Below are 15,189 nucleotides of genomic sequence, written 5' to 3' on the forward strand. Positions count from 1 at the left end.
CACTTGCCCCTAAAGACATGTTGTCATTGTGAAAGGTAGCTAATGAGCCTGAAGAAACCACCACAGATGTTTTGATCTGTCAGAAGATAATCAACCACTGACTAGTGCAGGTCCAGTTCTGGGCTGCACTACACTCAGGTCCAATTCTGGACTGTAGAGGATCAAGGAAATCTGAGGACTCCAAAATGAAGCAGAGCTGATATCACTACAGCCTTCTCAGTCTTCTCCAAAAAAGCTAAGATTAAAGACAAGGAGATGCCTGGCAAAAATGTCCACATCAAGAGATGTTTCCCGGAGCATGAGTCTGATTGTTCATGCTGTTACATTACCTTATCAAAGGGGAGGTTTTGATGGTTTCTCTTCATGATAAACCTCACCAAAACATGGGTCCAAATCACAATCCAGAACCTTAATCTCCCTAATTGCATCCAGAACCTCAGATGCTGACATTGGTCAAAAGCCAAGGGGAGACATTCCTACAGGTGTTTCCCCTGCCACAGGTCTGCTATTGCAGAAAGGAACTAATATCGTCCAAATCAAAACAACTTTATCCAGCCTGCTTTGTTTATACCATTCCCAAAACATGACTAAAGTAAATAGTGAACTAACTGGTTTCCACAGCTTAAATGCTAACATCAGCCACTTACTTTGAAATCTTATGATCGACTATTTTGTTTACAATTTATTTTAAATATATAAGACACAAACCCACATTTTTAATTATACTTTCAAACATTTCAATTAGCCACATTTTATGTCTGCTTTCTTATTCCTGAGGCCTGTTCTACACTGCATTGTTAAGTTGATGTGAGCTGCCTTGTGTCGACCTAGCTGTGAAAGTGTCTTCATTTAAATTTGGCTCCCGCTGATGTAAGTGCCTCTCTACACTGATTTAGTGACCCCACCTTCCCGAGCAGCATACAGTCACAATCAAAGTTATTAGGTTGATGTAGTGTCAGTGTAAACACTGTGTTATTTACATTGACTGTTACTGGCTTTTAGGAGCTGCCCCAGAATGCCCCCACACTGACAATACAATCGATACAAGAGTTCCTGGTGAGGACACGCGTGGCCAGCACAAGCAGCCAAGTGTGCGCACACACAAGCGATTTAATAATGGAGGTAGCTGTATGCAGATGTAAGTTAAGTTGGCATAATTTTGTAGTGTAGACATGGCCTGATTTTCCTTCTCTAATGGGAATATCTATGTAGCTAATTTATCCTTCGCAGACACAGACTTTAATACATGTGATAATATCCTTTCTCTGCTCCTCCCTTTTTAGACTCCTGTAGACTTACTTTGAGGTTGCTGCAAGATCACATTCCAGAGCGGTGGCTGGTGCTTCTACTACGGGTGCCTGTTGCGGACATGAGTAATCTGATAATATAGAGCTGGAGGATGTTGTTGATCATTCTTAAGATAATACCAGTAACTTTAAGTCTGACTCACTTTTTCAATCTTAACAGTATTAACCTGAAAAAAAAAAAGAGAGGGGGGAATTAAGTTAGAAACCTGCTGTTGCTCCAAGTCTAATATTACTACAGAAAGTCCATGCAGGACTCATTTCATGTCCTCAACTAAAGATAGGATCCACCAACGCCTGCCTCCACTGCCTCTTTTACGCAAGATTGAAATCAAAGCGTAGGAAGCAGAACAAGTCCTGCCCACGTTTATGCCAGTTGTTTCACCGATTATATTGCCAGTTTGAGAGGCAATAATAATACTTCACACTTCCCTAGCAACCTTCCATCTCCAGAACTCAAGCCATTTAATTAACCTTTAATTAAGCCTTTAATTAAATCAGCCTCCCAATTCCCCTGTGAAGTAGGCAAACATTATCACAATTTTTTTTCATTAACTTCAAGTATGGTCATCTCACAAGGGTAGGATGGGGAGGAGAATTGAGCTCAGCATAAAACTTGAGTGGATTCAGCTTCTGGTTTCTCTATTCCCAGTTCTGTTACTGACCAGTCTAGGACCAGGGACATGTACATTAATATCTCCAGGCACAATATAGTGGCGGTATTGTCCACCTCCATGTTACCAAGCTGTTGTCAAAACTTCACTTTGATTTTTGTAATAAAAACATCCTTTTTTTTGTTTTTTTTTTTTTTTAAAAATGGAGCCATTTCATACACCTTGCCTCAGCCTGGGTAAGTCCTTCAGTCAGGTCTCTTTCCCACAAAGGAAAGTAGAAACTTGACCACTTCTGTCTTTACAGCTGATTGAAACACACCATTGTAGAGTCACCCTTTTATGGAAACCTATCCCAGCAGGCTTTGCTCATCACTGGCCCTTTACATTTGGCAGAGACAAGAACCTTACACCTGAAAGTGTCAATTTGCCAGCTGACTGCTGCTTATTGCATCTTCTTTCCTTCCAGCTCTTAAGTCTTCCACTTACATTTCCCTAGTAGTGGCTAAACATCAATTTTACCACCAGTGAAATGGCGTTAGGTCCCACCTGCTTTCCAGGGAGGGGAGGTTGATGGTTAATTAATTTAATGGTTTTTTTTTACAATGGGCTTGAGATTGACAGCTGGAAAGCACTAAGGAAGTGAGAGACAGGACCGAGACTCTTTAATTTAGCAGAGAAATGTATATCACAGTCCAATGGCTGGAAGCTGAAGCTAGACACATTCAGGTCAGAAATAAGGTGTAAATTTTTAACACTGAGGGCAATTCAACCCTGGGGCAACCCATCAAGGACAATAGGGGATTCTCTCACTGGCAATTTTTTAGTCAAAATTGGTTTGTTGTTTAAGGCGTGGGCAGGAATGGAGCTCTCCCCAGGCAGTCTCGCTGCCACCACCGGTAGTACCGTACCTGGCATGGTGTCACTGATAGCGACATTGATCGGTGATGAGTGTTCAGGTCCATAGGCAGGATGAGGCACCTCTGAGGGGAAACTGGCAGGCCCCTCGTGCCAAATAGCAGGGCTGGGAAAGGATCCCTTTCCACACGAGCCTCTCCACACCCGAGTCTCCAAGTTGTATGTTCTCTATGCTGGGGATGCCAGGCCAGCTCTCTCTCTCAGGGTCTTAAAGGCTAAGCCTGGGTGAAACCATGTGCAGGATTGAGGGTTGGGTTTTTTGTTTTTGTTTTCTTCTTCAGGCTTCTTGTTAAATCCCACCCCCCCACCCCTTTCTTTCACCTGCCTCACTCTGCCATGCTGGGTTTCTCTCCAGTTCAGGCTAAAAGAGCTGGCCGGCCTCTTTTGTACAGAGAATTCATCGTGGCCTGAACTGTCTCGCTCACGTCTTTTTTTCCCTCACAGCTGGGAATAGAGATTGGAAGATGTGGCGCTCCCCTCCATGCGAGGCAGGGACCTTCTTCCACTGCTGCTGTTTGCCTGAGACACCTGCCCCTGCTTCTGCCTTTCCTCGTGGGTAGGATAATTGCCTCAGTGATGTTTGCTGTCCTCTCCACCCAGTTCGACAGCTCAAAGTCTCTCCTTCCCAGCCCTCCTTCCAGCCTCACCAACTGGGTTTCCTTGATTAGTCCCGGATGGCCTCTGCTGATGCTAGTCCCTGTCAACGGTCATGAAAGCAGAGGTGAATGCTTTCCATCTCCCAGCTGTGTTGCTTAGCAACTGGGGTGCTGACTGTGCTAGTGTCCCTGTACGCTGGTGCGGCAGTGAAGTGACAGAGGTGACCTCTTCCTTGGCTGTGCTCAGCGGTGTTTGCAGTGGTGGTGTAGCTGTGTGAGACCCAGGATATTAGAGACACAAGGTGGATGAGGTAACAACTTCTACTGGACCAACTTCTGTGAAGTCGCTTTGTTACCCTCACCTTTCTCTGCCACCACCAACCCCATCTTCCCCACGCCCCTCCCACTCCCAAGAATAGGCACAGACCACTAATAATTGAACAAGCACTTGTGAGAGAAAGGTGCTTCCTCAGAACCTGACACTGATATCATTCCAAAACTATCTGAGGTAATAGCCATTGGTACGAGGCGGCCCAGTGTTAGTAGGGAAGTATTGCTTTGGGTATTTTACATTGGGTGGGAGGCTTTCCTGACTGTCCGTACTTGGATTGCACTGAAAAATGCACTAACGCATGGCATGCGGGTGCAGTGCACTTCATCAACCAACTCATTTGTAAGCCTCCTGGTCTCTGGTTAGATCTCACTTATGGTCCTAAACAAAAGCCTGAGAAGCATATCACCACGCTGGTTTGTATTAAAACACCATAGAGGGGTGTGATGCTCTGTAAATAGACAATAAGACAAGGTTTTTGCCCTGAGGTGCTTACAACCTTTCTATATGCAGTCCATAAAGACTTTGAGGGGTCGGAAAAGAGCTTAAAGGAGCAGTTTGTGTTTACTTGTGATGTTATACTCATGAGACCTTGGCAATTGTTTAAGTAGCTATATTAACTTGTCGTCTTTTATTTAATGTGGGTATGATGATACTGAGCAGCTGCTCAGTGGAGGGTTAGTGGCGGAATGTTAGATGAAAGAAGTGAGTGCTTATAGATAAAGAGGTCTTTATAATTGAATCTTCATAGAAATGAATGAGTGTTTTGTTTATGATGGAGGAGAATTTCACAAGTCCTCTGCTTCAACTTATGAAACCCATGGCCTGAATTCTCAGTTAGATTAACTCCTACCCCCACCCCCTTGAACCCGTTGGCAGTTACACCTGCTTCACGCTGTCAAAGCCATGTGATGGGGCATTAATGTAACTGAGAATTCAGGCCCGAAAGGTTTTACGAGCTTCCAAATTGTAACTTTACTGAGTTCTCCCATCCTATTGAACTGAAACAAATGTGACTAGTCAGGATACTGACCAGGCTTTCTTCAGTCATCAAAATGTGAACATGATGTAACCTGAGTAAGCCTGGTTATCACAAGAATAAAAATTATTGTTGGGTTTGTTTGTTTAATTTCATGGTGAAATCCTAGAAGAAGGTTAATTTTCCTTAAGAAATACAGCAGCAAACAGGTGTCAATCACTGTGAAAACTGGTTGACTCAGACCTTTTCTGATCTGGTTTGAAGACGTTTAGGGTGGAGCATCTGGATTAAGAGTCACCTCCTTGCTCTACTCCTCCCCTTATCTGGGACTTTCATCTCACTTCTCCTTACTGCTGCTGCTCACATCTGGAGTGTGAGTGGGAACAGGTGCACCTCACCTCTGCAGCAGGAAGGAAACAGGCAGTGCAGCCAGCACAGGTAAATTCCTCCTCCCTTCCATGGGGAGATGCTGAATGATCTGTGTGTGAACCTGGCTTTCTGAGCTTTCTAAGCTCGAAGGAGCTGGAAGGAAGGGTTACCTAGATGCAAGGGGAAACAAGCTGGGAATGTGTTTTATGCTGTTGGAAGGGGCCTGGATGAAGAGAGGCTGGGGAGGTGTGTTTTGAGTTCCCATGGTTAACCCCTCTTCCCCCAAAAAAGAGTCGCTTTTTGAGGACTGCCTGGCTTTTAAGCTTTGTGATCTTTAGTGAAAAGGATCTTCAAGTGATTGGTGATTTGGAGGATGTTGGAGGGCTATGCTGAGCTGAAGATCTCTCCTTCCTCAGGGATCCTGTCCAGCATCCTAACCACTGGGCAAGGTCAGCTAGCAAGCAGCCAGAAAGCAGATGCTTCCAGGTGTGCGTGCATGGCAGCCAGCTAGCTGACAAGCTCTTTTCTCCTTTTGGCAGATTATCTGCAAGCAGGCTCTGATTGTTTACTTGTTTTTTATGAATGTATGTGAATTATTTACAAGTGCTGTGATTGGTCACCAGAAATCACATGGTATTGCTGTGTCCCTGATTGGCTGACTGGACTCCTTCTAAGCAGAGAGAAGGCCCTTGTGGCACAAATAGTCATGGGTACGTGCACATTCAGGTATTCGCAGGAATAACAGCCATGTCCCCTTCTCCCATGCAAATTAAACCCTGTTCTTGGGAAAGGGGATGTCAACCTTGCCAAATTGAAAAGGGATTTGCAATGCCCTGTGAATGTTCATGACTAAATGGGCCCACTTTGTCGAGCTCTAGTGCTTGGCCAAAAGGCTTTGTGGCTTAGGCTGGTATTTATCAACACAGCTGGGCACGTTCCCACACACTGTTGGTATTTCAGGCCCCTTCCTCAGATGAAGTCCAGGGCTGCTTGGATCTTAGGGCATTGATTCAAACTCCTCTCTAGAAATAACTGTTTTTCATATTGCCTCTTCTATCGCTTCTCCTCCTGGACAGGCACCTGTCTTCCCTGTTGGGGGAAGAGGTTGTAAAGCCCTGATTTATTTAAAATGCAACAAAGCACATTTCTCTGCACAGACGGTTGTACCAGTGTCCTGTTATGAAGTAAGCACTAAGCTGAACCCATCTCTGTTACGTAAAAAGGTCCTGAGGTATTTGAGATAGGGGAGAAGGCATATAAAAAAGAGCAGGTATTGGAGCTGAACAGCTAAAAAACAGAACATGGGGAATCAGGGGAGACTGAACACAGTAGTCAATGCAACTATGAAATGTTCTTTAGGGCGATAATGCAGGTGTCTTATCTGACTATCAGGCAAGTGACATCAAAATCTCAAAAGCATTGCAGCCTGCCAGAACAGAGAGAAGGGAATCTCAGGTAATGATACCCTCTGACCACAGCCATATTCCCAGCCTATTGGAATGCAGATTAGTTCTCTGTAAAATGTGACCTGAGTTTTTGATTCTTCGTAACTGCTCTGCGTTTGTTTCTAAACTGCAACTTGCTTAGAATTTAGGCCATCATTTTCCCCATGGATTTATATCTAAATTATACAGCTGATAAAGCGGGAGATGTGATGAAGTAGGTTTCACAGATTGCGCCATGAGGCTGGTTGAAAGAGTGTGTTTATTTGTTTTTGTAATTTGAAAGTGTCTGACCTCTGTGCAAACAGTAATTCTTCTTTTAAAAAAAACAAATAAAAAACTGTCTTTCCAACTGGTGTGCCTCTAAACTATTATCTGTCAAAATGGTGAGTTCAGAGTCCAGAAAAGGTTGTTTTTATTATCGGTACAGTGCCCAAAATTATGCCAAGTATGTTAATCAGCAAATAAAACCTAGTTCCTGCCCTCAAAGAGCGTACCGTATAATTTGATGTATGACACACAATGTGTTTAATAGACTCTCTGCTTTCAGATTCCCTCTCTAAAAGTCACTTCCTTTGTCTTAGCTTCTGCCACTTATCTCCCCTCTGGTGCAATCCATTTCCTCTCTGACCCCTAATTATATTTGTGGACACAACAAAAGCAAAACAAACACCTACAGTGTACATGTCCTGCAAGAAGGAAATACGGTCTTCCCTTGACACCAATTAATTTTTTTCTCCTCCCTTTTCTGGATGTTTTCCCCTTTCCTGTCTAATTTGGAATGCAAGCTCTTTGAGATGGAGACATTGTCTTCCTATTTCTCTGCAAAACATCTTGTTCACTTATGGCAATACATAGATTATTCAGTGCACAGAGTTATTAAGACATGGCATTCTTCAATAATAATAATTCTATTCTGAGTGGCTTAAAATGTTCCTTTCGGTGTTCATTAATTCACACTTACTTTTTTAAATTTTATTTTGCCATTCTGGCTGCCCACTAAGGTTTTAAAATTCATTTTTGTCATGCTTCACAATCCTTCGCCAACCTAAATATTTCACAGCAGCTTTTGCTCCCTCCCCATTCACTCCGTATGCCAGGTTACTGATAAATATGTCTACTGGGATAGATCATCAGCTGGCGTAAATTAACACAGCTCCATTTGGGTTAATGGAGCTATGATGATTTATGCCAGCTGGACCACAGAATACAATTAGTTCTAGTATTGATTTCCAAGTTCTAGTATTGATTAACGTCTGTCCATGATGAGAAATATATGGGTATTCCTGTGTCATGTCAATGGGGACTTTTTTGAGTGTTACTTTAAGCTGAGACCCATCATAACTTGTACATAGGCATCCTAAGTAAGAATGAAAGGTAGGCCCTGGTGGTACAAAGGATAGTGCTTTTATCTGAGCAAATAGGAGTAAAGATGAGCCAAAACCAGAACACTTATTGAACCAACTTTACTTGGAGAAAATGAGGCCATAACCAATCTATCCTGACTTGGGTTTTGCAAAACACAACCCCAACCTTTTGAGGTTTTGTAAAGACATCCTGATCCCTCATCTCCAGCACCTGTCTATACCACACCCTATCCTAATTTTGAATTGCACACCTAACTACTCCCTAGCATGGGAGGACTTAAAAAATGTGCCAAGGTTTTGTCTATCTAGATTCTGACAGCCTATGTGCTCAGGACTCTACAAACGTTCCATAATGATGATCACTGCCCCAAGGGGTTCACAATATAAACTGGACACTAACATATGATATACACAGGAAAAGTTAAATATCATTAGAGTACCATGTTTGTCTCTCTTTTTGATGGATTATTATTAATCTTAGTGGAAGGATAGTGTTGAGGATCTGATGAAAGAGAGGAAGGTTTGTGTGGCACAAAAGGGGTTGTGTTTCCCAGTGCAAGAATGACACAGAAGAATGCATGAAGAAAAACAATGGAAGGGTACAAAAAGGCAAAAGAAAGGTTTAAGTATCAGGAAGGTACTAAGAGGAAATGAGGCTGTCTTCAGAGAATATTTATTTAAAGCCCAGCATGCAAATTGTAGCAAGCATTTGAATGATAACTCTTTATGCATTCCTGTGCTCGCTGCACTTGCTTCTTGGACCTCTTGCTAGATCTTGACTGTCAGTTAATATTCCTCAAAGTATACAGTTTCCCAGAGCATGGCCAGAAATGCTCATTGGATCTCAATGTCTTCTGTTTTCATTTTTTTTTTTTTTAAATTTCAATCGGTTCCAGCCTCCTAGCCTTTCTCTGATTCCAGCGCAGAAAACAATGCCCTCAGACATTAACTGTCTCCTTGTCTCTGAAGATTCAATCTCTAACTCTGGTGTCAATGCATCTCACGTGTATGATGTGAGAATCATGCATGAACATGCCAATGTAGTCATTGTTACATTTGCCATACGTGCTCTGTGACCCTTGCATTTTTGTACCTGGGACGCTAGGCTGTTCCCCAAAACCTGGGATGTCTGGTCACCTTAACTTTATAGGAATCTCATTTGTTTATCTCAGTTGTTCAGTATTCAAGTTTTAATGAAGCCACAGTTCTCTGGAGCAATTAAGAAATCACATCCAACCTTGTTGGCCTGACTCACACCCTATTAATTACTTTGCTTGAAGGGAGTTAATGTTCCTAAAAATCTTACCTACTTGCTTTTTGCCAGCAATAACTTTGCTACCTTCCCATTAAAAAGCATCTAGCTGCCATGCTCTTCTGTAAGATAATAGCAATGGAATGGTCTAGATAATTAGTCCTGCCACAAGTGCAGATGACTGGACTAGATGACCTCTAGAAGCCTCTTCCAATTCTATGATTCCCATAGCATTAAAAAGCCCCTGCCATGGGCACTCTAGTTATTATGCAAATCCTTCCTCCTTCTCCTCCAGTGGCACCATGGCTCTTTCTGTATTTCTTTTCCAATTGCTGTTGATTACCACTCTGTTGTTATAAGGACAGAGACATGCTTTGGGATTTCACTGGAAGTCAAGTGCCTTGGTGTGACAACATTGTAAACTCCAAGGCACTGCGTTTAGAGAGGCAAGGCTCCTCTGATTCATCCTGTTGTCAGGGTGATCAATGACAGGGCGACTTTGAACATTGTTTTTTATCCTTTCAGGTCCAGGTACCCAGCAAGTTGGATCAGTGATGTCAAGCTTCAAAGGCAATGCCCTTAGAGGCACTTTTTTCCTGGTCTTTGGGCTTGGGTGGTCTGTGAAATACCCATTGAAATACCTGAGCCGGAAGCTGAATGCAGACAATCAGGCAAGCCGCTGGATCAAGAAACTGGATATCCTCGAAGGGGCAGCCAAAGCTTTCTTGGCTGTAGCAGGTAAGGATGGATTATTAGTCACTACTTTCCCCAGCAACCCAATGGCCCATGAAAAACCTGCCATCATCCTGCTGCGAGTATTCTCTCATCAGAGACTCTGTGGACTTACCCCATGGCAGAAAATGGATGGTTCTGTTTTCAGACGCCTTAGTGGCGTTAATTTTAGCATTTTATATAGAAATCTTACAACATCCTCAAAAACAACCAGGCAAAGCCTACACCACCCTACAAGCGTGCTTTATGAATTGCATACCAAGAAGTGTCTCCAATGAATGATCCTAAACAAACTCCATTGGGACTTCTCATTCTCTCCAGCCTGGAGGATATTCTGCTTCCTATCCTCATTTAGAAGGAAAAAACATGATCTGTATTTACCTCTACTGTCTAGGGATGCTGGCTGAGCAATTCGTCCCCGATGGCCCCCACATGGGTCTCTACAGTGGAGGGACCTACAGCTGGGAGAAGCTGACTAACTGGCAGTACACCACCATGTACCTCTTTTATGGCCTCTCAGGCATTGTGGATGTTCTCTCCTATTCCCCGCTCAAGCTGTCTCTGGGACTGGATCGCCTCTTGCTGTCTGTGGCTATGTTCACTGAAGGTGAGTAGTAAATAATGATAAAAGGGCTGAACAATTTGGCTGACAGAACTTTCAAATGACAGAAAGTTGGTTGAGAGAACATAGCTAGACATCTAATAAACTGCTTCACCAGTCGCTGGGTCACATTTTGATAGGGTTGAATATGAAACTGTGGCTGGTCCCCAGGTTCATGTGAAAAGTCTCAGAGCCTCAATTGAAGCTCTCAATGCACGTGGCCCAACGTTTGAACCCGCAATTAAACCTGGCCAGTTTGGTGAGGGTTTGTGTTCTTGTTGTGAGCATCTTGCCCAGTTCTAATTACACACATCCAGCAGGGCAATGAAACAGTCCCAAGGCCTTTTGTTTTTGGTGGTGCAACAGCTCAACTCGGCCATGTTGTGTGGCAACAAAGGCAGCAATAGTATATGTCCACTATGTGACAACTAAAGAGGGGGACCAAACCTTGCTTTAATAACCAGAAAGGCAGAACCAGCTCTGGAGGCATGGGAAACAGGTGTGCGTAGGGCACTGCCTGCAGTGATGAGTTGGATATTTGGAGGCTATGCATAATTTACAGCCACTAGATGGCAGTGGTAGCTTAGGGAGAGGAAGCTCCTTCCCCTCTCCCATCCTCCTGTGTGATTATGGGGAAGGGGGTTGGTTGTGTTTTTAGGATTTGATCTAGGGTGACCAGATGTCCCAATTTTATAGGGACAGTCCTGATTTTGGGGTCTTTTTCTTATATAGGCTGCTATTACCCCCCCAGTCCCTGTCCTGATTTTTCACACTTGCTATCTGGTCACCCTAACCTGATCCTTCTTGTGGGGTGACTTATGGTGGACCAAAATGGAGCTTTTTTTTCTTGGCTTGATCCTTGGCAGGGAAGAAATTTCAATATAAAGCTCATTGTTATGCTCCAAGATGAGGACTGATTCTTATTGCTGCTGCTTGTTTTGGAGTGGGAGTGGGTACTGCAGGCACACCTGTCTGATGTCCTGTAGGGCAGACATGATAATCTAGGGCAAAAGAAACTTTAAGCTCTGCCTTGCTGGAGGAAGCAGATAGTCTTGGATGCAATTTTTTTAAGCTTGCTACTATGGGGTATAATGTGTTATCCTCCTTGCTGCTCCCCATGACTGAAGATTATTAGAGTGGGGAGCGCTCACTTGATTTGTCCCATAAAATTCTAATATCCATCTTTGCCTAATGGGCAGGTAGTTGCACATGCACAAAGCAGAAAAAAATGTATGTATCTATTCCATTAAATGCAACCCACACTTCCTATGGTCACTGATTAATCCTCTTCACTCGTTGTCTTGATACAATTTAATTATGTAATGTAGTTTCATTTTTTTGGCAGGTTTCCTATTCTGTTTCCATGACTACAATAATACCGCTCTGGATCAGCACCTCCACTCCTTGCTGCTCATCGCTATATTTGGTGGAGCCCTTTGCGCCCTGATGGAAGTGTTCCTGCGGGATCACACCATCCTGGAGTTCTTCAGAACCAGTTTCTTCATCCTCCAGGGATCTTGGTTCTGGCAGGTCAGTTGTTCTGATCTGATCCTTTCAGCTGAACTATAGGTTTGATGGGGACAAGGGAAGAAGAGAAGGCAGTGCTGTTATTGTTTGTATTGTGATGGCACCTAGGAGCCCCAATCATGGAGCAGGACCTAGTTCTGTTAAGTGCTGTACCAATGCAGAACAAAAAGACAGCCCCTGCCCCAAAGAGCTAACATTACTCATTACAGACCAATGGTTAGTATCCTTTAATTTTTGGTGATCTTGCCAGGTATTTCTTAGTAAATACCATGTAACTATATAGCTGTTCATTCTTCCAGATAATCTGGTAATGACACATTGGGCCAAATTTTCTTTTGCCTTCAGTGGATTTACACTATGGGTGAATTTTTCCCTTTGGGTCCTTAAATCATTTAGCTCCTACTTTGGGAAGGAACGTCTATCTGTGTTTGTACTACTAAGCAGCTGTTGTAGCATAATGGTATGTTGCTCACCCAGTTTCACTTTATGGGGAAAGGATGTGGTAAGACCAATAAAAACTTCTTTAAGGTATTTAAGTCACTGTCAAAAAGGATTTAATCTATGGATCTGTAAATTGGCCTGAATATTTCACCGTATAAGCCATAGGTTTCATGCTCTTGTCTTGCACTGCAGCTACTGTATGGAGACTTGACTATATATGCAATATTGACCACTCCAAATATTACAAAATCTTGAATTGGGCCTCCCAAAATCAGGAGTGGAAAACTCACCAAATACTGTGAGACTTGCAATATAATTGTGAAAGTTGGCAATGTAGTACAGTATTTGTACCTCAGGCCACATCAAAAACCCATGAGTTGTAAGACCTGCATTAATTTTTCCAGTGGACAGGCCACCAGACGGAAGGTCGGGAGCCCAGGGTTCCTCACCAGCTCTGTTTGGGATGCCCTGTACAAGCTCAGGAAAGCCACTTTGCTGTTCATTGCCTCAGTTTCTCTACCTGTCAAATAGGCGTAGCATTCACCTGCCTTTAAAGGCTTTGTTTGTTAGTGAGTCAGAGACAGAATCATGTTGCCTGACTCCAAAGCCTTTGTTTTAACCACTCTATATAATATTTCTTGTCTAGGAAATCTCTCTAATCTCCTTGTGTCCAGCACCTTGGAGTAGACAAATTCTAGTGCTCAGGAGAAGGGTTTGGGGAAGGGGAGAGCAGAAGGAATAGACTAGGTAGAGGTTTGCCCCATGTCAGTCCTTCTGTTCAGAATTGTCAAGGTGAGCCTATTCATTCCTGGCGTCCGAAGGGTTAATAGAGACTGATGTATCATTAACAAATCCCCCTGTTTAAAAAGTTTGTCAAGCCAAGAGGTTGTTGCAAGCAGGGGGAATTGATGAGGGCAGTGGTTTGATAGTGAGCCCAGAGCATTCTTCTTCTAGTCAATGGGTGGATTTGTCCATTTCTCAACTAAATGCTAAGGCTGGTATAATAATTAAAAAGTGCAGAGAGCTAGAGGGGCTGATACCTATCTTTCGCTGTAAAATGGTTAATCTTTTCTTCTTCTAACCAGATTGGGTTTGTGCTGTCCCCACCATGGGGAGGGCCAGGCTGGGACCAGACTGACCGTGGAAACTTCAATTTCCTCACCATGTGTTTCTTCTGGCATTACGCAGCTGCTCTTCTCGTCACAGCAGCCAACTCTGTTTTTTCTTATTGGTATGTGGTGGGGCTGGGCAGTGGCATGCCAGGACTAGACAACAATTTGTGTCTACTTGACAGTAACTAGTCATCATTTGTCAGTGGCAGATAGTTTGTGCAATAATTAGAGCTACTTCAACAGCACTGCAGTGCTATGCTGAGCAACCTGTTCACATTTTGCTGTGTGCACAGAATTCAGATTAGTACCAATGGGAGTGACATGTATGTGTCAAGTGTAGGAGAGAATCAAAACAAATGAGCCCCTAAAGCTGCTGCTGTTCTATGGGTAACAACCTGTTTTTATGGCAGGTGCTTCCATAATCACTTAATTACTGTTGTTGCTTGAAAATATTTAATTGATTCTCTCATTGTTAACACAGATAGGTGTTCCATTCTATGCATCCGAAGAAGTGAGCTGTAGCTCACGAAAGCTCATGCTGAAATAAATTTGTTAGTCTCTAAGGTGCCGCAAGTACTCCTGTTATTTTTGCGGATACAGACTAACACGGCTGCTACTCTGAAACAGGTAGCAGTGGGCTTTTAGGGAACAAACAGTCTGACTAGTTGAATATACCAGGTTAACATAACCAGACTAAAAGCATATGTCTACATTAAATGTTCTTATATGACAAATGACCGTGAAGGATCCCATGTTACATAGAGTTGAACAGTTTTTGGTGCAACAAAGATAGCAGGGTTCCCAGACCATTTGAATTTGTGTAAAGCCACTAGGAGACAGGCTTGTTGCCATAATCAGTTACTAAGTTAGATCAGTGTTTTATCATCAGGCCACCGTGCACATTCATATTTTTATTTTCCCTTTTTTATGCAGGTACAGAAAGGCATATCAGGCAAACTTTGGAAATATTGATGTTGAACTCGACTGTGGGTTTTGTTTTCGGAAAACCAACCAAAGCCCTGAACCTGTCCTCCTCCCAGAGGATGGGATGGATGACAAGTGAGGACTTGACTGATTTCTCTGTTTTCCTGAGGATTGTCCTCTTAAGATGAGATTTTTATTTGCCATTTAAAATAAAGTAGAGACTTTATAATGGAGTATCTAAGGTGGGAGGAAAGTGTGCACAATGTCTCATTGTGCAATATGTACAGAATTAAGGTGTAAGAATTTTCTTTCCCCAGCCCCCCATTGCTGCAGATTCCCTTATACTCTTTAGAGCTGAAAAGTGTGCTGATTTTTTTTTCCTTTTTAAGTTATTTTTTTTAAAGTAATACTGTACATATTGGGTGTAGACATTCAAATGTTACAACTACACTACATGAGCAAGTTGGCATTTGGAGTCTCATATCTACGCGGTTGGCTAAGCTATTTGCAGCTCCTTCAGCTAATCTAGTTTCCAAATTTAATTGAGATTTAGCATTGAACTGTAGAGTTGGAAACCCTAGACTGGCATTTCATGAACTACTCTGAAATGGGTTTGAGCAAAACCTCTGGGTTACAGGTAGAGTACTGAGAGATATACAGAAAGGTCATCATTCTCTTTTATG

The 15,189-nt window shown here is 43.0% G+C and overlaps 1 protein-coding gene across 1 annotated transcript; it reads left to right on the top strand.

Moving 5' to 3' along the window:
- Window positions 1-9,699: 9,699 nt before the first annotated feature.
- Window positions 9,700-14,867, top strand: LOC127033676 (transmembrane protein 45B-like). Its single transcript, XM_050921770.1, has 5 exons — window positions 9,700-9,907; window positions 10,296-10,508; window positions 11,848-12,032; window positions 13,556-13,701; window positions 14,516-14,867. Exons 1-5 carry the CDS (start codon window positions 9,724-9,726, stop codon window positions 14,643-14,645), a joined length of 858 nt encoding a protein of 285 aa, XP_050777727.1. The 5' UTR covers window positions 9,700-9,723; the 3' UTR covers window positions 14,646-14,867.
- The last annotated feature ends 322 nt before the right edge of the window (window positions 14,868-15,189 follow it).

This window comes from Gopherus flavomarginatus, chromosome 13, assembly GCF_025201925.1.
Source record: "Gopherus flavomarginatus isolate rGopFla2 chromosome 13, rGopFla2.mat.asm, whole genome shotgun sequence".
NCBI classification, from domain to species: Eukaryota; Metazoa; Chordata; order Testudines; family Testudinidae; genus Gopherus; species Gopherus flavomarginatus.